General features: G+C 33.4%; 5 protein-coding genes and 1 long non-coding RNA gene across 10 annotated transcripts; 3 read left to right on the top strand and 3 right to left on the bottom strand.

The window, feature by feature from the left end:
* Positions 1–3,274: 3,274 nt before the first annotated feature.
* On the top strand, positions 3,275–9,073 carry LOC107366139 (facilitated trehalose transporter Tret1). The gene is made up of 6 exons (XM_015933715.3): positions 3,275–3,667; positions 3,746–3,792; positions 6,801–7,031; positions 7,150–7,373; positions 7,451–7,970; positions 8,073–9,073. Exons 1-6 carry the CDS (start codon positions 3,624–3,626, stop codon positions 8,576–8,578), a joined length of 1,572 nt encoding a protein of 523 aa, XP_015789201.1. The 5' UTR covers positions 3,275–3,623; the 3' UTR covers positions 8,579–9,073.
* On the bottom strand, positions 6,316–7,282 carry LOC149093781 (uncharacterized). Its single transcript, XR_016198848.1, has 2 exons — positions 7,142–7,282; positions 6,316–7,025 (listed from the first exon to the last, which is right to left on the bottom strand). It is a non-coding gene; the product is annotated as an uncharacterized LOC149093781 (long non-coding RNA).
* Positions 9,074–10,015: 942 nt separating the features above from the next.
* LOC107366140 (sialin-like) lies at positions 10,016–12,248 on the bottom strand. Of its 2 annotated transcripts, XM_089267778.1 has the most exons (5): positions 12,147–12,248; positions 11,261–12,056; positions 11,030–11,179; positions 10,833–10,965; positions 10,016–10,748 (listed from the first exon to the last, which is right to left on the bottom strand). In XM_089267778.1, exons 2-5 carry the CDS (start codon positions 12,041–12,043, stop codon positions 10,246–10,248), a joined length of 1,569 nt encoding a protein of 522 aa, XP_089123904.1. In that variant the 5' UTR covers positions 12,044–12,056; positions 12,147–12,248; the 3' UTR covers positions 10,016–10,245. The 2 variants fall into 2 exon arrangements, with proteins under 2 accessions (XP_089123904.1, XP_015789203.1); XM_015933717.3 differs by lacking the exon at positions 12,147–12,248 and having other exon boundaries at positions 11,261–12,103.
* Positions 12,249–12,305: 57 nt separating this feature from the next.
* Positions 12,306–14,570, bottom strand: LOC107366142 (protein-L-histidine N-pros-methyltransferase). Of its 2 annotated transcripts, none has more exons than XM_025161663.2 (2): positions 14,381–14,570; positions 12,306–14,250 (listed from the first exon to the last, which is right to left on the bottom strand). In XM_025161663.2, exon 2 carries the CDS (start codon positions 14,017–14,019, stop codon positions 13,096–13,098), a length of 924 nt encoding a protein of 307 aa, XP_025017431.1. In that variant the 5' UTR covers positions 14,020–14,250; positions 14,381–14,570; the 3' UTR covers positions 12,306–13,095. The 2 variants fall into 2 exon arrangements, with proteins under 2 accessions (XP_025017431.1, XP_015789205.1); XM_015933719.3 differs by having other exon boundaries at positions 14,399–14,570.
* Positions 14,571–14,594: 24 nt separating this feature from the next.
* Positions 14,595–16,879, top strand: LOC107366145 (heterochromatin-stabilizing protein CFDP1). Of its 2 annotated transcripts, none has more exons than XM_015933722.2 (4): positions 14,595–14,962; positions 15,351–15,475; positions 15,557–15,923; positions 16,081–16,879. In XM_015933722.2, exons 2-4 carry the CDS (start codon positions 15,373–15,375, stop codon positions 16,370–16,372), a joined length of 762 nt encoding a protein of 253 aa, XP_015789208.1. In that variant the 5' UTR covers positions 14,595–14,962; positions 15,351–15,372; the 3' UTR covers positions 16,373–16,879. The 2 variants fall into 2 exon arrangements, with proteins under 2 accessions (XP_015789208.1, XP_015789207.1); XM_015933721.3 differs by having other exon boundaries at positions 15,302–15,475.
* Positions 16,880–17,131: 252 nt separating this feature from the next.
* LOC107366193 (fatty acid synthase) lies at positions 17,132–26,439 on the top strand. Of its 2 annotated transcripts, none has more exons than XM_015933774.3 (5): positions 17,132–17,377; positions 17,449–17,601; positions 18,255–22,787; positions 22,887–24,829; positions 25,895–26,439. In XM_015933774.3, exons 1-5 carry the CDS (start codon positions 17,245–17,247, stop codon positions 26,003–26,005), a joined length of 6,873 nt encoding a protein of 2,290 aa, XP_015789260.1. In that variant the 5' UTR covers positions 17,132–17,244; the 3' UTR covers positions 26,006–26,439. The 2 variants fall into 2 exon arrangements, with proteins under 2 accessions (XP_015789260.1, XP_015789259.1); XM_015933773.3 differs by having other exon boundaries at positions 22,857–24,829.
* The last annotated feature ends 504 nt before the right edge of the window (positions 26,440–26,943 follow it).

Below are 26,943 nucleotides of genomic sequence, written 5' to 3'. Positions count from 1 at the left end.
ACAAAAAAGCGACTGAGTTGAATCCAGCTAGAGTCGACTGCTTGACTAACTCGATCGGCTAACTTCGGAGTCTAGTTATGAGAGGTTTGAGTGTATTAATATTACTGAAAATTCCAGCACATTTTCAGCCCAGCTTAATGTTAGCATATGGATATGAGTTACTTCAGCATAGTTTAGGCACAATATGCTAAATGATTATTGATAATTGAAATTAAAGTAGCATATTGTTTTAATTTTTGCTTTCGAAATAAGCCATCGAATGGAGGTTTTGCAATAACTTGATCAGGGTCAAGTCTACATTGTATAAAAAGTGGGATATGATCAGTTTTTAAATTTGCAAAATCTGCTGGCGCTTCACTGAATATCACATTTTCGGTGTGCAAGATATAATCATATCTATGGCCGTTTCCTTGTGTTTCAAAATAGGTATCAGATGTTGGGTGAACAGAAAGGCGCAGCTTTTTGGTGAATGCTTTTAAACATCCGTCACTATCTGTTGGATTAACAGTCCGATCGATATCCGCATTGAAATCGCCTACGATAATTTAATATTTGGCAGGCAAAAATTCTTTGTCCTCATCATCTTTTCCACTGTGTAACATCCGGCAAGTTGTCGCAAGAAGATTTGTAAAATAGTCAAAAACAGTAGCTCTGTCCATGTTAGGGGAGCGATGTGTATTGATAAATCCAATGCCTTCACTATGAATGATGGCTTGGATCATGTTGTGGCAGATAGAAAATTCATGAAATTTGGGGCGCCACGAGTATAGAAAATCGCCATATTTGCACCATCATAAAATTCTAATCTAAATTGGTGTTTACCTTGTTGTAGGCTATTGTGGGACCTAGCTGAAGCTCTACTTATCTCTTGTGAGACAGTGAATGTCTTGAATATTTCCTATCGATCATTGAGCCTGACGCTGAGTCAAGGATCGTAAATTGTTGTAGCAGCTAATTGTGCATCTGATTGATGATCCAACGTAAGGTAAATCTGCATACAAATCACTATCCTCTCGAGGAAAAACAATTTTCTAAGTCGCCATCTATCGCATTGATCTAACATATTAACAAATTGTTTCTTCAACTGTAAATTTTGATAACAAATTATTTTCTGTAACTAGATGGCGACTGTGAAAATTTCAAGCGAGAGTAAAAAAAGTTTCCTTAAAAGGATAGTGGTGTGTGCATACCAATACTACAATTTGATTTAAATTACTAATGGTTAAAGGTATTGGAAGTGGATAATTAATGAAAAAAATATAAATTTATTAACTTGAACAACAATTGAGAACTACATCAACCTCGTGAAGATTTTGACAAAATTAATTTCAAACAATCATCAGGTAATTTATCCATTGACATGTTTAAAGTTAGACTTGGATGGTTAGTCTACTGGGTGATCAATAATAACCGCACATGTGTATTTTCGAAAACTTTTGAACGGCACGTCGGATTCCAAAATGGATGTCACTTTTGGAATCAGCATCGAAAAGGAGTTTTTTTGAGACCATGTTGAAAATTTCGAAAATTTTTGAGTTTTCAATGGAAAATTGCATTGGAAATTCGATTTCATTGTATTGATGGACTGCACAGTAGAAATTGTGCATTTTTGTTTTTTGATGTTTAAAATAATGTTCCTTAGCTCAAATTCCCGATATTACAGGTTTATCGACTTATACAATGAAATCGAATTTCCAATGCAATTTTCCATTGAAAACTCAAAAATTTTCGAAATTTTCAACATGGTCTCAAAAAAACTCCTTTTCGATGCTGATTCCAAAAGTGACATCCATTTTGGAATCCGAAGTGCCGTTCAAAAGTTTTTCGAAAATACACATGTGCGATTATTATTGATCACCCAGTAAATAAAGGGTGTAACACTTAAAAAGGCACAAATGAAGGAGGTAACAAGAAAGCTAATCTTACCTTAATCACAAAATTTGACGATATTGATTAAGATAATAATGAAGCAACAGAGACAATGAAACCAAAACCTAATCTGTTGCTTCGAAATCTTCATTATTATCTTAAGCGATGTCACCAAATTTTGTGATTAAGGTAAGATATGCTTTCTTGTTACCTCCTTCATTTGTGCCTTTTTAAGTGTTACACCCTTTATTAATAGATTAATAATAGAAAAGAAAGTCGAAATTGAATGAAGACACTTTGGATTAAAAAGGAAACAGTATTTAAGTTTTGTTGTTTAATTTCATCACCCACTTGTTCTTGGAATTGTGTGAAGAAAAATAAGGATATAAGAATTTTATATCACTAGGTATAAAACTTCAACTTTTGAGCGGCCAGAATTGGCTGCATTCTGTAGTAACTGAGCAAGTAACTGAGAGCAAGCTAACACTTTGAGTAGTTGGTTTGATGCAAAACTGTAACTGGATAGTCCAGGACCTAAAAAGAATCCGCAGACAAAACTTAGAGCAAAGGTGGCATTTGCATTCCATTTAGCAGCCAGAGGAAATTATAATATTGAAACTCCAGCAGCGAAAAAACTTGCCGATACAATCAGTTTCGGTCTCAATCTATCAGCCAGAACGGGACTAAAAAAGTCTCCAGCAAAAATTAGCGACATCAATTTATCAATTATTTATAATACTTTGGGTCACTTAAAATCAGGTTCGATTTTGCCACTATTTACTTTGTCCTGTAATTCAGTATTGGTGGCTTCATTTTTCAAAGAGTTTGATTGACTATGTGAATGTACAATAGAAATCGATGACACTACGAAGGTCATTCTAGAAGCAATCAACGTGAAATATTTAAAAAAGGCGGCATCACAAACAATTGCTCGTATTTTGATGAAAGGTTGTTTTGGTGGGTCAAACACAATATTTGAATCCATTGTATTAATCGATCTCGTTTACATGAAAAATAGATAAAAATCAAATTGAAATTTTAGAGTGTTTAGTGTCTAAGTCTAGTCTGTTATTAATGTTGATCTATTTATAATGTTTGATTATTGTGTCTTTCATTATGATTTAATGTTTGCCTTGAAAATTAAATTTAAATTTTTTAATTTTAATGGCAACTTTCCATTTCTTTTTTGACTTTAAGTTGCAAGACTTCTTTATGTCTAGCGATGATAGAGATTATTTGCTTACATGTTTTACTCGCATGAAACTGAGTAGATATTTTATTAATCCCATCGATAAGTTAAAGTGTCAATGCTGATTAAGTGGAAAAAATGGATTAAAATCAGAGATATTGACCTGGGAGATTGATTCAAGTCTTGGTTTGCAGCGCTCTTCAACAAGCCAACAATCAACTGCAACATTATATCATCATCTCAGCTCACTTACCCAATTCAAAATTCACTAACTCCCACCCATCATCATCATCATCATCATTAACATCTCTCACTCTCTGATTTCCCTCTGTTTCTTTCATCTAAAAGCTCAAACCTGATCAAAACTTTGATGAAATTCAAATGAAACATTTGTCAACCTTCCATTTCTTAGGTGTATACCTTTGTGATTATTACTGATTTATGCTTCCATGACAGTATAATTTTTACAATTAACTTTATTTAGTGACACTTATTTTTAAATTTTCAAGGATCAATCCATTTCGTTTTTACATTTCTTTCAACCTTATCAAGTCTTCCATTCAACATGGCTTCCAGAGATGGTCCAACCAATGCATCGTTAAATAATGAGTTGAGTATACATCATTCACCCAGAAATCAACACTAGATTATCATCAAATTAACCCACCAATTGATTCATGATTTCAGGAAAACCATGAAAAATGATGAATTTCGGAAAATGTCCAAGATCAATCGTAAGTTGACGACTTTTTTTCACCATAATTAATCTTCCCTTTTATAAATTAACCTTGATTTACTTCAATTTTCCCCTTATTTACTTTTCATTAACCTTTTTTAACAATATAAAAATTATTGAATTATTATTAAATGTTGATGTTCAATTCATAAAGTTAAATATTCAATCAACTGATTCACTTTATTGAATATTTACTCACATGATGGCTAATAAACAACATTGATTCTGTTTTTAAAATTTAATTTTTTTCATACAATTTTGATAATAACATCCAAGTGAAAATGAGAGCGAACCTTTAAAATGTTATACCTTTCAACTATTGTCAACAATTAGAACGATCATGATTATCTTTTACCTTGAGAGTTTCCATTAAAAAATCCCGGAAGAAAATATTGATTCAAAGTAAACAATTAGAGAGAAACTGATCAACAATAAGAGGTTTGATTGATTTGCCGATCAAGGTGATACAATTTTTCCATTGTTAAATAACAGTTCAATGACAATTTACTTCAATCTCAAGCATAAAAAAGTCCCAATATTGGCAGTAAAACCAGTTTTTCAATTTTGTTTACTTCGACTTGAAATTTTAATCAGTTGATAATGCTTATAATTAAGGGAAAATTAAAATTAATGGAAATCAGGAAAAATCGCATAATTTTTGAGAAATGACACCAATTCAGATGAGCTCATCTTATCAGTCTAAAGGAGTAAAGATTCAACAATTATCCTAATTTTTAATCAATTGCCTTGCTACTAATTTCAATTATTAAATGGGTTTGCCCTGGAATTGTTTTAAATGGCAATTTAATCACTCTTGAAGACATTAAGAGATTGTATCAAGTGGCTCAATGTGAGCTTATCAAAAATCGTAAGACTGTTAGACCTTGTTAGATACAATTTCAGGGTCAATTGATGATTGTTGATTAAATTGCAGATGAGATGATGATTCTGACGCTGAATCTAAACTTAGATAAAATAAGTCAACCTAATCAAATACGAGTTACAATTTGAGTGAAATCAATAACTTTACAGATGCACTTGTGCACAACATTTAGATATTGAAAAGGGTTTGTTGCTGATAAGCTGTTGAATAAGTTTGTATCATCTTTCAAATGCTACATTGACTTACTGGTTATGTCATCAAGGTTTACTAATTAAATTGGATAGGAATTCCTATTGATAGTGTTTCAATTAAAAATCTCGAGTTTATCATCATTTGATGTAAACATATTTACCAGACTATCACCACAAACCTTGGCTTGATCATTGTAAAGGGTGCGTGCTAGAACTGACAATCTAATCTCAATAATAATTAAAAAATTGTTACAGATGAAAATGTCCAACCAGTAGTAAAGATTTCCATTTGACATTTCCAGCTATTTAATCACAACGAAATAAGATGATTGTAAATCAGTAACACCCTTTAATATCATATGATATTGATCAGAAAGTACTCAATTGAAATTGTATCTCAACCTGTTATTCAGATGTTATTTAATTTGCTATTTTGCGCTCAATTTTACTAAAAATAACATGGCTTCGAGCTGAAGTTTTAATCTAGATTAAAGTTTAAGGCATAAAGATTTATATCGATTGATAATCATCGCAAAGTTGATTATTAGCCAACTCGTTGTAATCAGATGAAGCTGTACTATTGTCAACCAAGTCAATCAATTAACTGATTTGTATTTGATATCTTGTACTGAATCAATTGTGGAATGAATATTTCATAATTGAACCAACTTTGAAAATTGATCAACTATTGAATTGGGTTACATTTCATCTTTATATGCAATCATAATACAACTTGATTGCGATTTCGGTAGTGATCATAAAAATGGATAATCGTTTAAAAATTGCTGCTAATTGGTTTTAAGTTGATTAATTCATTAATGGATGATTCTGTTTATCTTATTGCAGTTAGTAGATGACAGATACTCATCCTTTTATATCATAATTAACCTTATTTACCTAAAAGTGTTTATCCTTTTCTGGTTTTATTTACAAGAGCATTTTATATTAATCATGATCAACTAATCTGCATGGACACATTTTGGTACGATTTAGTGAATCTTTTTTTCTCAGCAACTATTATTGTACAATGTAACTGAAATTTTATTTGTTATGTTCAATAGACTTGAAATTGATGAGAAATGATTATTTTCTTACGAATTTCATATTGACTGAAATTTAATATGATTCATAAATGATATCAACTCTGTTAACTGATGAGACTGATTGAATATTTGCCAGCTTGATTATGCAGATGTCAACAGCTGTAGCTCAATTTAAAATTAATATTACTCGTCCTTTAATCAAAATCAACCTTTTGATAGTCGATGTTGAGGAAATATAGCAATTCAGTTATTGAAAACAAGATTCAAGAAAATTTATAACTTATCGTTCTGCTCCAATTGATAGAGAAATACTTTCTTAATTCAAACACTTCTAACATTACGTTCCAAGGCGTGGAAGAGTATCTCCAAAACTGTTGATGAATTCATATATTTCAGCTTTGTAATTTATGATCGTCCTGATTGTCGAATCAAAGTTTAATATACATATGTTATACATAGGTGGTTGTACTTTTACATCGTATAAACAAGGGAAACAAAAAACGCATAACACAAAAGCATCAGATTATTTGTGGAAATTTTCCTGATCATTATAATCAGATCTAGTAAGATTTTGCAGTTTCATCAACAATAATTGATAATTAATTTGCTATTACGACAAATTTTTTGTTTACTAATGTTTTTTGTTTATCATTTTCATCTTTTCTCTCTTTCCTCTTCTTTAAATTTGTCTCAATAAATAGCCTTGTTACAATGTTATTAATAATTGTAATTTCCCAATGACGGATAATGTTATATAACAAACGCATTAAATCATCATTTTCATACACTTCTCGCAATGCTAAACAATTGATAAAGCATATTTTCATCCAAAATTAATCATATGGATCAATAACCATCTAATTTTTTGCTTATAATGATTACATTACAGCGGCTGTTCGTATCAAATCTGAACCCTCCTTATTGATGTTCATCGCTTGTATCGGTGCTCTTCTCGGTGGTTTCTCAGTAGGAATGGTGATTGGATATGCTTCACCAGCAGTTAATAGTATGGAAAAGCGCAATAGCCATCCTCATTATGACCGTAAATTGGATTCCGAGGTGGAAACTTGGATCCGAAGTATACCAACCATTGGTGCCATTGTGGGAGGTTTAGCTGGAGGTAATGATAAATAGATGCACAAAACCAATAAATAATATAATATAATAGAAACAATATTTAAATGAAAAACTGTTTCCATTTTCAATCAATTCTCATGCATAATTACTCACCATTACAGGTCCACTTTCTAGTATCACTGGTCGACGGATGTGTCTAATTTTATCATGTTTACCAATGTTTTTGGGATGGATATTGATTGCAGCGGCAAAAAATACGCCAATGATTATAACTGGAAGGTTAATTACTGGACTCGTATCAGGGATATTTTGTTGTGCCACACCAACTTATGTTCTTGAAGTTGTACCATTATCTTTACGAGGTACTTTTGGAAGTGGTTTTCAGGTGAGCTTCATTAAAAATGTTTTTCTCTCGAGAAACGTGTCTAATATTTGAATATTATTCTGAACTTGTTCGAATAGGTTTTTGTTGTTATTGGTATACTTCTTTCGTCAATTTTTGGAATGCAAGTTGAATGGCAAATGCTTGCATTTTTATCTTCAATTTCGTCAATAATAATGCCCATAGCATTGTATTTTTGTCCCGAATCACCTATTCACCTTTTCAATAAGAAAGGAGCAACAAAGGAAACTTTAAATGCTTTGAAAAGGTTGAGAAGTGAATCAAGCCAAATTGACGCTGAATTTGAGGAAATATCCAAAACTCCCAGTGAAAGGCAACCAATGATTCTCAGCTGGGAACAAATTAAAACACCAAACGTTTATTATCCACTTTTCTATGTATGTGGAATGCTCTTCTTCCAACAAGCCTCCGGAGTTAATGCGGTCGTTTTCAATGAACTGGACATTTTTGATCTTTCGGGAATCAAATTGGATTCAAACTATTGTGCCATTATCTTGAATACAGTGGTTGTTGTTGTGACCGTAGGAAGTGCTTCCATTTCCGATAAGTTTGGACGTAAAGTTTTATTATTTGTATCAGGTAAATATTGATTCAGATGTTTGATAAAATTCAATGAAAATATCTTCATTAACATCAATCACTGCTTAAACTTTTCATCTAATCCAATCTCGTCTTCAACAGGTGTTGGTAATACACTTTCATTATTCAGTTTGTCAGTCTTCTTTTACCTAAGCGACAAGAATTCAAACTTTGGACAAAATTATGGCTGGATTGCTTTACTTTCAACAATAGCGTATTTATCCTGTTTTGCCATTGGCTATGGACCCATTCCTTGGGCCATTGCACCAGAAATGTCGCCTTACTTTGCTCGTGGTTTCATCACGGCCGCAGGAACCTTCATCAATTGGGCAACTTGCTTTCTGGTAACCAAAGAGTTTGAAAAAATGGAACATTTATTAACTCCTGCTGGATCGTTTGCATTTTTCACCATAATCTCTTTCATTGGAATGCTGTTTACCTCGTTCGTCCTTCCAGAAACCAAGGGTAAATCAATAGAGGAAATCCAAGCACTTTTTAATAAAAAAGCGAAACCAGAAAAGCAAACCATATCAACCATCCATTTAGATTCCTTGGATATACCTAGTACAATTGAAAAGGGAAGAAGTAAAAAAGATTCAAATATCTAATGTAATTTAACCGGTTGAGACAGCAAAGTTAGCAAGCTCTTGTATTACATCCATCAACCATCAATCAGCAAGAAGTCATCTATTGTGGTTTGCACTTCTGAAAGTCTTCTGATAATTTGACCATCAAGATCAACCCATGTTAGGAAAAGAGTTGAACAAATGCAACTACAATCGCCTTATTTCAATAACAGATGATATTGAAGTGGAAATTTTCAGAAGAAAATTGTGAATAATCTTCTCTAATACTGGTTTTTATCATTGTTTTTTTCAATTAACTGAAAGTTATATTTGTAAGTTTAAGCTTTAAAGCAAGCAGTTTGCAAATTATCCTTTTGCTATGTTGTAAATATACGTCTTGAAGTTGACAACTCCTATAAAATTTTTACATCCATTTGGTATAACATTAATATCGATGTACAGTTGTATAGCATTTTGTTGAAAACCAAAATGTTTAACAATTTTATAAGACAATTGATTAAAAATATACTTGAGAAATTGAGTAAAATAATAATTTTTATAACAAATGTTCGGTCTGTGAAAGAAACATTTAACAGAATCCATTGAGAATGTAAAAATTTTCAATGCATGTTGAAGACAAACTAGATTTTTCTTCAAGCTATTGACGTTGGCTGACATGGTTTTTCAATGATTTATCAAACTTTTTTATTCACTTACTAAGCTATCCATGGTTAGTCATTTACTGAGTTGGTTTCAGGAATATAATAGCACTGAACAGTGGATCCGATGGAAATCAATTGAAGGTTAACATCCTCTTAAGCTTTAACTCGTAATTGTATTCTTTCTCAACTGTATAATCAAGATCCATTTAACTGTAATACACTTTCAAATTGAATTACTTTTACACAGTTCATCTGTTCCGTGAATTGAAGTAATGCCTATTTGAATTGATTAATCCTGGAATTAATTCACGATGAAAAATACCAACAGCATACTAAATAGAAGTCAACATTAACGTCATAATGATCAGGAAAAACACCAGGGAAACTTCCTTTCTGGCTAGATTCACTAAAGGTTTCAAAATTTTGGCATAATCTTTACCAGCGAATTCGCTTAAATTGAGACAAAAAATATGAACTAGAAAATTAAATTACACCTAATTGCATGTTTCGTACATTTTAAAATTGAAACAATTAACTTTGAAATGGATAAAAGCAAAATCGTACATTCAATGAGATTCATTTCTGTAGATGGCAACACTTATACTTTCCATTAAGTATTAATATTAGTATTGCCGACCGTACAGTTAGCAATACACTTACCTTGACAGTAAGATGTGATAATCACAATGGCTAATGTAAAACATATGAATAATGTTACAATGACTAACAGGAGAAGGCATTTTTCAGAGCGAGTCAATTTTCTGAAAATTTGAGATTTATTTGGAACAGAATGTGGAATGAGAAAAAAGTGAAAAGATTTAATTCAATCGATACATTTTAATAGATTCAGAAGACTCAACAGTTTAACAAGATTGTCAATTTAACCGAAATCAATATAATTGTAATATCGGACGAGCTATTTGTACATTAGAATCACAGATTGCATCGACTTAATTGATGTTGACATTATTGGTTGTTTTTTTACCTCCTTTCATTGAATTATCCTTTTTTGGTGGAGGACAACTTTGATAAATATTAATATTGTCATTACTGAGACAGTGAAGGTCTTGAATATTTCCTATTAATCATTGAACCTGATGCTGAGTCAAGGATATACACTTCTGGATCGTAAATTGTTGTAGCAGCTAATTGTCCATTTTGGTCATCATCAAAAGCCTTCTCTTCTGATTCAAATGTTGGATCCCACGGTTGAAGCTTGGATGAACCCAATAGAGCAAAATAATGGGTTCCAATGATGCAAATAGCTGTGGTTACCAGAAAAAGGTTTGACCAATGGTGGAGATCAGGGTGATCGCCAACTAAGTAATAAGCTGTTTGATTCATTATCATACCGCCAAAATTGTGCATGCTATCAATTAAGCCACCCAGTAAACCAGAATAGGTTGGTGATAAGTCTAGGTGAACACCATAACTACCAGCAATCTGTGCAGCCGCTAATGTTTTGGCGAGTACAATACAAGTGATCACTGCTTTCGTTTTGTGACCAACAAGGGTTGACACTACGAGAAACAATGGTCCAAAAATGAAGCCTTAAATTAAAGATAAAAAGTGTAATTAGAAAATTTTGTAGTCGTATAAAGAGTTGAAAGTCATTTAATCAATGAAAAACTCACCAAAATCGGCACATATTTTCCTGATTGCTGTAGTTGAAAATATACCTTTCTCACGTAATTTATCTGAACAATAACTAAACATAGTTAATGAAATTGATGATCCAACGTAAGGTAAAGCTGCAAATACACCATCCTTAAAGAAAAGAGTAACTCGACATTAATAAAGATGGATTTATTTCACTTCAAGTTTTCTCTACCTGTGACATTGATATCTTCAACAAAGATTTGAAAAATTCTGGGACTTGGGTGGCAATGATAGCACTAAACCAACCATGAGAGAAATGAACAAAAATCAAAGCCCAAATAGGACCTGAAAGGAACATTTGTGCCCATGGAATAGGATTATTCTGATAAAGAAATAAAAAAGAGATTTTTTTTACAACACAAAAATCTGTGTACATTATGCAAAGCTTTCATCTGTTACTCACTGAATTACTTTTATCGTTTATCGTTGACCGTTCTTTGAGTATATATTCTTTCTCTGATTGGCTTATTAACGGGTGGTTTTCTGGTTCATCAGTGACAATCATAAACCACAAAAGTCCCATAAAAATGTTGCCGGAACCTAAAATGTAAAAGGGCAAAGGCCAGCCACCAAGATAGTTGAGACTACATAAGTATCCAACGAATGGACCTGTTAATATCATGGCTATCATTGCACCCGAAGATATGGTTGTGATGAATAAAGTTTTTTCATATTTGGGTGACCAACGAGATACTAAACCACTGTAACTGGATAGTCCAGGACCTAAGAAGAATCCGATGACAAAACCTAGAGCACAGACAGCATAGACATTCCATCTAACAGCCGAAGGAAATAATAACATTGAGACTCCAGCCGTGAGACAACTTGCCAATACAATTCGCTTTGGTCCCAATCTATCTGCCAATCGACCAGCCGGGATAGGACTAAACAAACCTCCACAAAACATTATTGAAATCAACCTATCAACGGTACTTTGAGTCCATTTAAAATTAGACTCTGTATCGATTTTGCGACTGTTAAGTTTGTCCTGCAGCCCAGCATTGGTGACTTCATTTTTCAATGACTCTGATCGAGTATGTGAATGTACTATAGAGACCGATGATACGACTATGGTCATTTTGCAAGAACAGAATATGAGATTTATAAAGAAAGCGGCCACACAAACAATTACTCGTATTTTGATGAAAGGTTGTTTCGATGGGTCAGACACAATATTTGAATCCATTGTATTAATTGCTCTAGTTTACATGAAAAAATAGAATCAAAATCAAATTGAAATTTTAGTGTTTACTGTCTGAGTCTAAGCGTCTCAAAATTGGTAAAATAACCTTTATTTGTATAGATGTGCATTTTAAGTTTCTATGACAATTAGTTGATCAAATAATTTCATGTAAAGTCATTTTGTATAGTCAAGTAAAATGGCATTGGAACGATTGACAAAATCAAATTGTTGGTAATTTCACGTGAAAGCAAAGGAAAACATCAAGTTTGGTTTTACAATTTGTTTATTTTAAAACAAAAGCTTTATGGAAAGAATTGAAAGGTGGGCCATGACGATTTAACTCGAATAATTAACAAAAAATACCAAAAGAAAAGGTGATTACATTTGATGGAATAGGAGGAATAAATTTGATGGACACAATATGCAAATCGAAGGGTGATTAAGGCGCAATAGGCAAAATAAAGATGGGAGTAGATGTTTAAATTAAGAAACAGTCAAAAAGCACATTTAACACATAACTTTGCGATTCTGTCTTTTATGGGGCGTCTTTGTCCATTAAAGCATCAAAAATTGAAATAAATCAGAGAAAAACAGCTTCATTTAAAATACAATAGGCTCAATGGAAAAAATTGATGAATTTAAATACTTGATGAAGTTGTTTGATCATTTTAACAGGCTTGGCTAATTGAATTGGCAATGATAGATTAATTTCAAAATGAAACCTTCAACAGATTTATCAATATTATCACTTCTTAAACAATCAACAGATATAATTTTTGTCATTTGAGAAAACGCATATTCTCTCTTAAGCAGTTGAATCCTTTTCAACTTTCGTATAAAGAAACAGGATATTTTTTCGAAGTCAAGTGTAATTTGAATGAAGCTGTTCGCACATTAATGTTCTTGACTAAAGAACTGGTTAAAATTCAATAAAAATTGACATTGAAAGGTTATGCGGTGAAAAATTGGTGTTTTTGATCCGTTACGAGTTAACAGGACGTTCATAATGTAATAATGTCTATGATGATTTAGTCACAATTAGGTAACAATTGGAATCAACTTTGTTTTGGTTTAAGGAGAAAAAGGACATCGTTTAGCCAATAATAGGACAACTCGAGATCACCTTCACATAAGTATGGTACTTTAGTCCAGGCAACCAATTCTAAATCATTTGGTTCGATATAATCTTGGATAAATGATTGAGCATGTTGTTCCAATGAATTTCCAGTCAAATTTATTACTTCACTGGGTTTGTGTCCATTGCTTGATGATTCAACATACTGGTTAAGAGGAAGAACCAAAGCGAGCAATATTCGTCCATTGGGTTTAATTTTTTGCCTCATCTTTTTTATCATGCTTAATGGACGATCACATCGATCTAGCACATTTAAACAACTGATAAGGTTGAAAGACAGATCATTTTCAAACCATTTATCAACATCTAAAACTTCATATCCTCTCTTGGCCAGCAGTCTTTTCATCACTGGACTAACCTCGGTACAATATGTTTTATGAAAATATTTGGCCATCACTGAGGTTACTCTTCCATCTCCAGATCCAATATCCAATAGAAGAGATTCTGAGTCAGATTCAACTGAATTAATTTCATCGTAGATGAGACTGAATTGTTGGTTAGAGAAAACAAACATTGATCCTCGCTTCAATAATCCATTTATTGAGGTGGCAGTCATGAAGAGACCCAAAAATGCCTGAGCCAAAGCATTGAAGATGTGAGTAAATAACCAATCGGATTTCTGGTAGCACGTTTTGATAAAATTATCTGTTTCCGTGTCATACGATAATTCGACAAACTTGGAAGCAATAGATTCATCGACTTTGGTTAAATCACATTTGTACCATTTGGAACTGTCAAAATTTCTCAACTGTTCCTCACGGAGCATCCTCTCATACAAACTTCGGGCAAGGGAACCACGTATTATCGGCCTTTGTTGATTACAATTAACCAATTTACAATCCATCACCAATAGAAACGGGATCCTTTGCCAATAGTAACGATGATAAAGCTTTCTTTTTTACTTCTTCAAGGTTTGTTAAGTATTCTTTTATCTGCTAAATCACTTGGCTGATGATGAGTGTTACCTTTTTCACTGGAAATGGTCACTGGGTCTTCTTTGTTTCTCTTTCCAAATAGAGTATAAAACTGACGATTGTTTGATCAACCTTTTGACAAATCCAAATTCAAGACATTACTGAAAACATGAAAGAAACAGATTAGTAAAGGATTAATAAAATGGATGCATAAAAAGATAACACTAGGATGCCATGAGTGACAAAACAGCTGAAAGAAAAGCGATAGAAAAAGCCAAACAAAATGGTTACATGAACTGAAAATCCTACCAGTGAATCAATCGGTACTTTATAGTTGCTGGTAACCTTGAATTTTTGCAATTAACAGACGTAAAAATTAACTAATTATACACACAATCATGCTTTTAATACTTATTATATTTTACAAAAAAAACTAAACACAGTATAAGAGGTTGGAAATTTACCCAATAGATGTATCGGTTATCCTCACTACCAGTTTCTTTTTACCCATTCAGGCAGACTCTTTGAATGGGTTTCTGGTTATCCTTTTAATAGCATAATTATGATATTTTTTATTTAATTTAGCTTTTATTTGCATATATAGAAATTGATAAAGTGGTAGATCTTCACAAAATTGCAATAAAGCTCTAATCAATATGCAAAAGCCTGGTTTGCTTCAAAATCATCAAGTTTACCGGTGATTTCATATCTATCAACTCTCAAGCAGAGAAAATTGAATTCATGTCTTCTTAAATTACCTTATCATTGTTTAAGCTGACTAATTTTGATCGTAATCATCAAACTAATTAAAAAACCCATTTCATAAAGCTAAGTAAACAGAGGGACCATTGAGGGATCGTTAAAGGCCGAGAGGTGAGTTGCTTCCAAATGTACCATACAAAATATATGGGGAATATTGTTTACAGAGCTGCAAATATTAATAATGTAAATATTAGTGCTTTCAGACATTTGCCTGTTGCAATTACAATTATATTTAGATCCTTAAACACCTTTTATATGATTTTCATCATATCTAGGTTTAAAATAGTCCATTTTTAATTAATTTTATATCTTGCCGGATGATTTGTGATTTATATATCAATCCCTTAACAAGAAGTCTACTTGAGTTTCAACCTTGTTTTTGTTGTACTTCTTACTTTACTTGCTGTTTTACTTGACCATAATTATTTAATTATTCTAATTGTATTTTAGTGTATCGACTTTTTTATAATTGTGTTTTGTTACCTATTGGCTTCAATAGTCTCCTGATCAGCTGTCTTGAGATGGACACCCTCAAAAATTTGAATCCAACCGAAGAAGAGGAAGACGACGATGATGAGGATGATGAAGACTATGTTCCCAGCAAAGAAGATCTAGAAAATGATGGTTTGTTGAGTGATTATATTAGCCGAAAAATTTTACCAATCGCTAATTCTTGTTCTGCTTTTTCCTCTTTCTTCCTTCAAGATGATGTTGATAAGGACGATGACGCCGAGGGCTCTAGCGATAGTGGTTCTGATGAGGGCGATGGTGATGATCTGAACAAAGTAAAGAAGACCAAAAAGCGTGGAAGAAAGAGGAAAGTATCGGCATCCAATGATAATGCCGAGAATGTTTCTGAAGATGGCAAAAAAGAGCTGACCATTGAGGAGAAGAAGAAAAAAGCTGACGACTTGTGGGCTGAGTTAAATCAGACTAGTTCAAATAAAACAGAATCGAAACCCAAAGTAGATTCAAAGACAAGTAGTGAAATAAAATCGGAAGAAAAGGTCTATGATTTCGCTGGTGAAACTGTCGTTATTAAGGAGACACCTAAAGATAAAACTATCATAAGGTAAATCATAGCCAAATTGTCTTATCACTGCTCATTAGATTCTATATTACCAAATACTTGTGTTCGTGATCGAGCAACATCAAATGTATTATCTGTGATGTCATGCTTGCTTCTCTATGTATTGTCCGGTAATTAATTTTTTCTTTCTACTTTTTAGCTCATCATCAAGCTCATCAGCTCAATCTACTAACTCTCGCATACCTGTTAGACGAAGTGGTTTAAAAGACTTGGTATCCAATCTTGGTAAAAAATCGAAACTCGGAACATTACAAAAATCTAAATTGGACTGGGACAGTTTCAAGCGTGAAGAAGGAATCGAGGATGAATTGAAACAGGCTACTTTGAGTAAAGATGGTTATGTTGAAAGACAAGCTTTTCTTTCTCGAGCTGATGTGAGGCAGTTTGAAATTGAAAAGTCGATTCGTTCAAAAATTCGGAAACCTCAATAAATCGACTGGATACTTGATGTTCAAAATTAAAGACATAAAAGTACCGATAATTCCTTCATGCGATTTGAAGCTAACTTTCTACTAATTAACACTTGAAAAGCAAAGCCATGAAAAAAACTGAATACGTAAATAGATTCTTGGATGTTGAACCATGTGGCCCTTTGTTAGAAAATAAATCTGACATGGATTCATTTCTTTACTCTCTTCATTTCTTTTGTTTCATTTTTTATAATTTCAACAACCATCATCTTTCAAACCATAGACGAAAATCAACTCACTTTACCAGGGCAATTTCAATCATCAAGAGTCCAAAGCTCAGTATGGACAGATAATTAATATGAAATACCAATTAACTCCATGCTTTTCAAAATTGTATTTTTGATGTATCAACTCCATTGTAGCTTAATCAATATATTTTTTCTCTGTCTCTATCTTCCCACCTTTATCCTCCTTCTCTTTTTTACTCATTAAATTATCTCTATTGATCTTTCAATGAATTTCAATGAATTAAGATGTCTAAATTTTTAAATCATTAACAAATCACAAACAAATCATTTCATGTCAATTCCAATTGTATTATAGATTGATCACTCAAAAATTGAATTGGTGGTTAAAGAAATCTAGTCTTGCATAACTTACCAATCATGCCAATAATATTGGAATCAGGCAAAGCGATATAATCATCTGACACCTTTGACTATAATTTATAATCAAGGAAAAAGGTAAATGAATTAACATTATACAGTAAATTTAGCCATCAGTTTTCAATGTTTAATAGACTCTGGTCAACTTCACACTGAAGTCATCTCAATACTGTAGTATATTATTTTTCCCATAATTTTACTGTAAAGTTAACCAAAATATATGATAAAATGAGTAAAGGAGAAATTGTCATCTCTGGAATTTCCGGTCGATGGCCTAAATCAGATAATTTAGATGAGTTCTGGGAAAATTTAAAGCAATCGAAACCCATGTATGAAAAGGAGGATTTTCCATATTCAAAATGTAATTATTTTATCCATAATGTTTCATCTTTTAAACTAATCCTTATTGCGCTTTGTTTTTAAATGCAACAGTTTTTCCTGTCACCAGCCTAGCTAAAGGATCTTTAAAAAATGCTAGACTTTTCGATGCTCAATTCTTCGGATATTCCGATCGTGATGCTGCTGATCTTGATGCTCAATTCAGAATCCTCCATGAAACCGTCTACGAAAGTCTTTGGGACGCAGGTAAGCAACTTTAATGTTTCTATAAAGTCAGTCCAGTGTTTGTTTTCAATTTCATTATAACTACTACTGCTTGTACTTATTACCGTAATTTAAATAAGCTAAATTAACAATCATTTATGCTCGTGTTTGATTATCTTCTTAATTTTCTTAACACAATTCAAATTCTTGTAAGCATAAAAGTCTTAGCATAGTATTTTGCCGTCGATCTCGGATTTTTGCTGATTATGTGTTGCCTAGCTGGGTTTATCCTTTTATCCTATGCAATTCAATTATCCGATTAACGTAAAATGAAAGGATTGGTTAAATTTTAATTGAAAGTCTAACCTTTTACTGATTAATCAGTTGGCATTTAAGTTGACTGAATAATTTCTCTTAGGTAAATTGATCCTTTATCATTTACGTTATGTTTTTTTATAAAAGCATAATTTACATTGATGTTTTACCTTTAAGCTGTCATCATAAATATAAAATAGTGGCGAGTCTTCCTCTTATGATAAATTAAATTGTGGGTTATCTTTGTTCAAGGAAACAATTTTATTTTATTTTAACTCTCATGATATAATTCCATAGCTAATTGTATAGATTTCAAAAATTGATTTCCATGCTTTAACCCTTTCTATCTACATTTATTTTTAATTCTTCTATTTATGTAGGAATTCAACCAGATGATTGGAGGTCAACACGAACTGGATTTTATGTTGGATCATTTACCGATGATGCTGACACAGTGGTTAATCCCGACAAACGTGTTGACTTTATTCAATTACTGGCGTCCAGGATTCCATACGCATTTGATTTCATTGGTCCAACTCTTCAAGTTGACACGGCTTGTGCAGCATCTCTAACCGCTCTCCACGAAGCTTACTTGGCTTTGAAAAGAGGACAATGTGAACGAGCTATTGTAGCCGGTGTAGCTGTTCACCAAAGATTCGGTATCAACATCGAAGGAAGAGAACTGGATGTGCTTTCAAAGTCAGGTAAATCGCGATGTCTTGATGTTGATGCTGACGGTTATGTCAGATGTGAAGCAGTAATTTCACTTGTACTCCAGTGGTCGTCACAAGCTAAACGAACCTATGCAACCATATTGGGTAGTTCAACAAATGCTGATGGCTATAAAGTGACCGGTATCACAGCTCCTGGAGCAGCAACTCAAGCCATCTTAATGAGAACGGCCCTGTCTGCGGCATCAATTGACCCTATGGATGTTGATTATATTGAAGGCCACATAACATCAACTCAAGCTGGCGATGTTGCTGAATGTGAATCTATATTAGAAGCTTATCGAGGAAATAGCGATAAACCAATTACTGTTGGATGTGTTAAATCATTTATAGGCCATTCTGAAGGAGCTTCAGGGTTAACTGCTGTGGCTAAAGTGGTGAAAATATTTCAAAATAAACTAATTCCTGCTGATATTGGTTTAACCAATCCAAACCCAAAGATCGCTGGGTTATTTGATGGTAGATTGGTTCCAGTATCCAAACCCATCAATTTTACTGGAAAATATATTGGAATCAACTCATTTGGATATGGTGGTGCTAACGCTCATGTAATTGTAACCTGCAATGCTCCTGAATACAAATCAAACAATTCTGTTTCGCATAATGGATATCGATTGGTTTGCTTTTGTAATCGAACCATGGAAGGAATCGACAAGATGATTAACTGGCTACAACATGAACCGAAAGCAACTCGATCTGATTGTCTGTCATTGTTGGATGATCTTGCAACAATTAAACCCTCGACCGGAATGGTTGCTCGAGGTTATGTTATACTTAATAAACAACAAGCTATTATTGCTCAGGATAAAGCAATTGTGACCCAAATGGAATCAACATTGACTGTTTCACTTGACGCTTCGCTAAAAAATTATTTAAAAACGTTAACTGCTTTCAAACCGTTTAAAAACTCTATTGATGCTTCAATTAAATGTCTCAAGAAAAGTGATGTTTCTGACTTATCACCTGATTCGCTGGTTATTTTAACTTTTATTGGAATTATCGATCTGCTTAAATCGTTGAACTTATCATTTAATTTACTTGATTGTAATTTAGCTTATCAGCAGGCAGTAATCAAATATCTAGAAGGAAAGTTGTCCCGAAATGAAATAATCAGTTCAACAATGAAAGAAATGCAATTGAATGGAAAGTTAAAACAGACCAACAAATCACACGAAGATCGTTCGTCAACAGTTAAAGTATCTTCTTCACCTCCACAATCATCATCATCGGTGATGTTAAACCTTGGGTCAAATCTAATTTTGTCTCAAAATGGAAACATTATATTCCAATCTTCAAATCTTAATGAACCCAATCTTTGGTTAGAAGCCTTTCATTCTGCCTTGGGAACAGTTTATCTTCTTGGTTGCCAAATTAGATTGTCTTCACTGTATCCAACCTACAATTATCCAGTGTCTCGTGATTGTCCATCATTAGCAGGTTTAATTAGCTGGTCACATACAGTTCAATATCCAACCATTGATAGATTTAACCATTATGCTGATTTACCCAAGAAAACAGATCATAAAATCGACTTGTTGGATCCAGAATATTTCTCTGTCAGTGATCACATTATAGATGATCGAGTAGTTTTCCCAGCTACTGGATACATCCATTTGATTCGTAAACATTTATCTTCAATTTACTTGGGAGCATTCATGGATCCGTTTGACGTTTCATTCAGAGTGTGGAATGTTACAATCAACCGAGCAGTTTTCATCACTGATCCAATAGTTTTCACAGTAGTCTATGATCCAGACAGTAAAGCTTTTGAAATAATAACTTCAGGAAATATTATTGCCACTGGATCAGCTTCACTTCTTGACTTAAGCTCTTGGAGTGCCCAAGAAAGAGACGATTATCGTTATAATAAAACAATCGAAAGTGAAGACATGGAATTAAATCGTGAAGAGTTTTACCAAGAAATGACTATATTGGGTTATCGTTATCAATCCAGCTATCAAAATGTTTCATCAGTAAAAATAGTTCGATCCAGTGCTGTCCTCAGTTATACTAAAAATTGGATGGCGTTAGCTGATTGTTTCTTTCAACTGGAAGCTTTCTGGTCAAATGAGAGAAAATTATTGGTACCAACGAAAATCAGTGAATTACGATTCGATGCTGATTTATTTAAATCACACTTAACATCCGAACAAGAATTTATTAAAGTCTATTCTACTAGACCTGGTTTGATTGGTACAAGTGGTCTGATCATTGATGGAATGGAGGTGAAAGAATTTCCTATCAAAGGTCAAAAGGATCGATTACGAATCGGTCAACAAGCATTTACTCCCTTTGATAGTTTGATTGATGTCGATGAACAGTTGGTTAAACTGAGGACAAGGTATTGCGAGTTTAATGCAAAATTATTACAAAAAGATGTATCACACATTGATTTGGAGGAAATTAAAACTCTTTCTGAGTCAATACCAGCTGAATACAACCAAAATATTCTCAAACTGCAAAAAAATCCTTTAAATATCCTAAACAGAGTTGATTTCTTTCTCAATGAATTGAAAGATAATCAAAATGAAAATATTTTCGATGATTTGATTACCTTGATACCGGCTGATTGTGTTCATCCTCTAATTGATTTGGTTGCAGACAACAATCGGAAAGAAGCAAAGATAACAATTCAAAATTATGCTTTTAGCTCTCAAATGTTGAAAAAATATATTCAACAACAATTCAGTGCGATTGGTAAAAACTGTGTCTTTGTGGATGGAAAAACTGATAAATTAAACAAACCTGCTGATTCTAAACCTGGAACTGAAATGACCCTGACTGTCTACAAGCATAAATCATTAGATTTAATGGCTGGCTCACTATATTCAGATTATTGCGAATCTTCAATTGTGTCTACAATGAGAGGCAAATTTTGTCTAATTTTGACTCGAGAAAAGCTAACCTCGACAGAAGAGCAACTTGCTGATGTTTGTCAGTTAAAAATTGAAGTTGATCCATCAATATCCACAAAACTGAGTGGATTAATGGAAAAATCAAATTATATTCAAATTGGATCAACTTTTTGTAAAGAAACAGGTTTAAGATGTATTTTATACCGACGTAAGCCTACAGATTTAACCAAGCCTCATCGTATAATTAAAATAAACGGTTCATCTGATTGCTCTTGGTTTGACGAGATTAAGAAAACTGTTGACAATTCAATTAATGATATAAGTCGCCTTTGGCTGGTTGCTGATGACTCTTATCAAAATGGTATACTTGGATTAGCCAGTTGTCTCGCATTAGAACCAGAGTTGAATAAAATTCGTTGTATATTTACTCCTGGCAAGTCTTTTAATGAAACGGATCTAACCCAATCTTTGATTGACCGCGATTTATTGATCAACACTTGTCTGGATGGAGTTTGGGGTTTTCACCGCATTTCCGTCTTATCACCTGAAAAGGAACAAAGATTCACTACTTCAGAGTATGTTTACTTGAAATCAATTTCCAGGAGTGTTCAATGGCTACAAGATGATACTTTGATTACAGACTTGAAAAATAATCCATCGCTAGCTAATGAGCTAATTACAGTTGCCTATTCAAGTATTAACTTTCGTGATGTTATGGTAGCAAATGAACTGATGCCACCCAACGCTTATCCCCATAAACTACTTTTCCGCTTAGGAATGGAGTTTTCAGGCTATTCAGCCACCGGTCAACGAATAATGGGAATTGTTGGTGGTAACGGTTTCGCAAGCTTCATCGATCCAAAATCTTCACCATTTTTGTTTACTCTCCCAGTACCCGATTCTTGGTCTTTGGCTCAAGCAGCAACTGTACCCATATGTTATGGGACAGTTATCTATGCTTTGATTATGAGGGGAAAATTAGAGCCTGGAGAAACTGTACTCATCCATGCTGGTTCTGGTGGTGTTGGTCTTGCGGCAATATCCATTTGTTTGTCTCTTGGCTGTAAAATATTTACAACTGTTTCCTCAGCTAAAAAGCGAAAGATGGTTCAGCGGATGTTTCCACAATTGACTGATGATTGCTTTGCTGATTCTCGGAGTACTTCTTTTGAAGAGTATATCTTGCGTAAAACCAATGGTCGGGGTGTTGATGTTGTCCTCAACTCTTTGATTCGTGAAAAACTGGACGCTGGTTTACAAGTGTTGGCTGATCATGGACGTTTCCTAGATTTATCCAAGGTCGATATTTATGCAGACAAAAAAATAGGTAAGTTCGTTAAAACATTGAACGCAAGCTAGTTTAACCAGCAGAAATTTGTGTCAAACCTTTTTACAGAAAAAAATGTTTTTGAACCTCTGTTCTCAGACCAAACAATATTACGGCCCAATATAGCAATCCACTCTATTTGTTTGGCAACATTTTTATTTTCCAAGAAAGCTAATGAAGTTGATCGCCTCACTCGAATATTTATGGATGGAATGGCTGATGGTTCGGTCATTCCTTTACCTTACAAAACATATAATCATTCAGAAGTATCTACTGCTTTCAGTGACATGATGTCTGCCAAACATATTGGCAAATTAATTGTAGAAGTGCGCGGTGAATCAAATCCGACCACTAACCATTCAACACAAGATAACAAATCAATGCTCGAAAAACCTGGGTTTTCAATCCCTTGTTTAAAACAAACCATTTTTGATTCAGAAAAGGTTTACATGATTATTGGTGGTTTGGGAGGAATGGGTCTTGAAATGGCACTTTGGATGGTTGAGCGAAACGTTCGGAAATTAGTTATTACCTCAAGATCGGGGATTAAAACAAATTACCAACGATATGTGATAAGAAAGATAAAATCTGTTCCAAATACAAGGGTTGAAATAAGCCGTTTGGACGCATCTCATTACAAATCAGCGATTCGATTGATTAGGGAGGCCTCAAGATTGGGTCCTATTGGTGGTATTTTTAATCTAGCAGTAGTTCTTCGTGATGGTCTTTTTCAAAATCAAACTCTCGATGCTTTTAAAACTGTCTGTTTGCCCAAGATTGAAATAACTCGAAATTTGGATATTTTAAGTCGTGAAAACTGTAAACATCTCGATTATTTTGTCACTTTTTCATCCATTGCTTCTCTTGGTAATTTGGGACAATCTAATTATGGTTACGCTAACAGTTTTATGGAAAGATTGTGTGAAAATAGACGGAAAGATGGACTACCAGGATTAGCTATCCAGTGGGGTCCAGTAGATGATGTTGGTATTGCTGTTCGTACTTTAGGTGAAAAAAAATCTGTAGGTGGCTTTGAGCCCCAAAGAATACGATCATGTCTAGAGATGTTGAACTTTTTCCTTGGATCTACAGTCTCTGTAGCCTTTTCAGCCATTCCAGTGGTTGAGAATGAACAAAGTGACCCACAAGATGCATTGCTTCGTGTCTCACGAATCCTAGGGGTTAAAGATATTCGAGTAATAAACTTGAAGCTTCGCCTTCGTGATCTTGGTATGGACTCAGTGCAAGCAATTGAAGTCAGAGAATACCTTGAAAATACTTACAATTTATCCTTTGCGGCTGCATCAATCTATGACTTGACTCTTGAAAATTTGGTTAAAATTGCTGCTGTAGAGATAAGTTCAGTTGAAGAGGAATTCAAAGATTTAGACAAAATTTTCAGACCGCTCAAAACGACTGGTCCAAGGCCTGTCTTCTTCTTCCCGCCTGCAATATTTGATTTCCTTGGTATGCTTCCCTTGGCTCGAGGTCTTGAACGTCAAGTTTTTGGCATTGATTTCACTGATGATGCAGATATAGTTAAAAGCTGGGAAACTCTTACTGATTACTATTGTGCACGGATTTTGGAACAATGGCCATCTGAACCAAGTTATGATTTCGTCTCTTATTCACTTGGAGCTGCGTTTGCTTTTGAGGTGGGCCGAAAGATTCAATCGATTCGCGGTCCAAATGCAGTCAATCGTATCGTCTTCATTGATTCAACTCCCTTTGGTATACAACAAGCGCTCTCATGGTCAACCAAGATTGCTGAAAAGGTTGGCAACGTACATATCGATAAAGAAACTTTACTTGCTTTCCTCAGGCGTATGGACCGAAAACAGGGTAATTCATGGCGATCTCGAGTTTACAAGACTACTCAACAGGCATCCAGCTCTGATCTCATGGAGGATGTATTGTTTAGCAAGTATCAATATATTTCTCAGATGAAAATCGAGCCCAGATTGAAAGCAGATGCTCTCTTCTTCAAATGTAAACATGCTATTTCAGCATTCGAAGGAAGTATTACTGTTTCCCTTGACAAGGTAAGATTTATCATCATCATCACCATATCTTTTGCACCATTCTCATCAAGCATGTCTTCATCCATCATGATATTTGTTATTCAATCAATAACATATTTTCAATATGCTATAGAAACATTAAGATATAGCAAAGTAAACCAAATCAAACTGACCATTACCAAAACTGTATTTAAACAATTAAACAAAATACAAGTAAATTATTGGTCAAACATATGATTAGACTTTCAAAATATTTACTTACCCAAATAATGGCCCAGCCTAAACAGCTCTGTTTAACAACCTAAAGGAGTAAATAATCATACACATTGTTTCACTTATGATGGTCACTAATTTTGTCCTTTGATTGCAAATTGTTTCAACATAAAACCAATTAATCTCCTTTAAGACAAGTCAAGAAATACTAATTAATCATCAAAATATAACAATATACCTACCAAATGAGTTGGAAGGTTTAGGTTGACTAACAAGGCAAAAGAAACATCAGGTTGATGTCAACAGACGATTAGAGGGAGCATTAACCAGATTTTAGTTGAACGATTATTTAACCTAAATAAATTATTTTCTTCTCTAGATTTATTTGATTCATAATTGGCCAGATTTTTCCAAATTGTGACCAATAATACTCAACTCAAATATATTTATAACTATTCTGGTAAACCCTGTATTTAGATGGAAGGATGAGTTTATTTTCAGATCAATAGGCTTTAAATAGATGAATTTGTTGAATGACAACTTTATCTCAACTCTTCTGTGCCTCAAGATTATTACAGTTTCTTTTGTTTATCCTTTTACTTCTTCCTTTCCTTTTCCCTGTTTTCGGATTCATTTACTGGATAAGCTCTGGGAAAAGGATAGTTTCAAGTTATCATTTCTCTTATTATTATCACTATTATTATTATCATTATGTGATATCGAGAAACAAACATTATATTTTTTTTCCTCGGCCCTTTCATCATTCCCATCTCTACCAAATCATCTATTATTTTCATTCAATTGTATTGTTGAAAAATTTCTAACACTTTTTTTTCTTCTCTTTTTTTCTGTTGCAAAATTTTCATCATCAAGTCAATCGATGGCAATATCAAGACCATAATGTTGGACTCTAACCATGCCGAAGTGATAAACCAATGTAAAGATTTACTAATTGCCGAGTGCAATGCATTTCTTGCTGTTTAGTTAAACATGATCAAGACTGTATTTCAATCTTTAACTGCTGATCACTTTTGTTATGGGTTCATCAGAGGTGGAATCAATCAGCTTCAGCGACATAACTAATAAATTGATTCAATCATGATCAAGTGGTGGTTTCATTTTACATACTGTGACTGATGAATACTTATTGCAAACAACCAATATTTAATCATCTTAATGTTTTTACTGTCTTACCTGGTTTTATATTTCCAATTAACCGTAATTGCTTACAAGTGTATCCATGATTAGTCTTGACTGGTTTACAATTATGCTACTGTTTGAAATCAAATTTCAATTGATACCAATGATAAATTGTGTTAATGTTCACGTAATAATCAATTGATATTATTTTGTCTGTTATAATGTAGAAGCTGAAGAAGCTTCAAAATTTGATAAAACCTCTTTATAGTGGACTGTAACTGGACTTTGGCTTTTTTTAATCTTAAGATGATTGAAATTGGTAAAATGATGAAAATTGAATTGTAAATGGATTGAAAATTTATGACGGAATCGATCCATAAACAAGTGAATCAACAACAGTTACAATGAAAAACAAAGTATAAATTGACAAAAGCAATGTTACAATTTGACTTTTAAAATTAACTATTGATAGTAAACTGGAAAATCAAAAGGCTGAACCAAATCTGAAGACAATAAGGACATTTTAATTCAAATCTGTGAGCAGTTGCTTCGGTTGAAAAACTCATTTAAATACAATGAAATGAGCAAATATTTTATCAAGTGAAAACCCAGAAGAAGCTGGAATGAAGAGGAATCAAGAGGAATATGAAGTTTAAGATTGAATAAGAAAAGCTTTTCTTGATATTTTTTATATTCTGGATTGTATTCTGTTGTCTGAATTGATTGTTGTGAAAATAACAATAATAATGTTATATACAAATAATGATAGACTACAGATAAGA

This window comes from Tetranychus urticae, chromosome 2 (genome assembly GCF_039701765.1).
Source record: "Tetranychus urticae isolate SD_2017Ah chromosome 2, NJAU_TeUrti_SD_1.0, whole genome shotgun sequence".
Taxonomy (NCBI): domain Eukaryota; kingdom Metazoa; phylum Arthropoda; class Arachnida; order Trombidiformes; family Tetranychidae; genus Tetranychus; species Tetranychus urticae.
The sequence above is the reverse complement of the archived record's forward strand: the minus strand, read 5'-3'. Positions and strand labels throughout refer to the sequence as shown.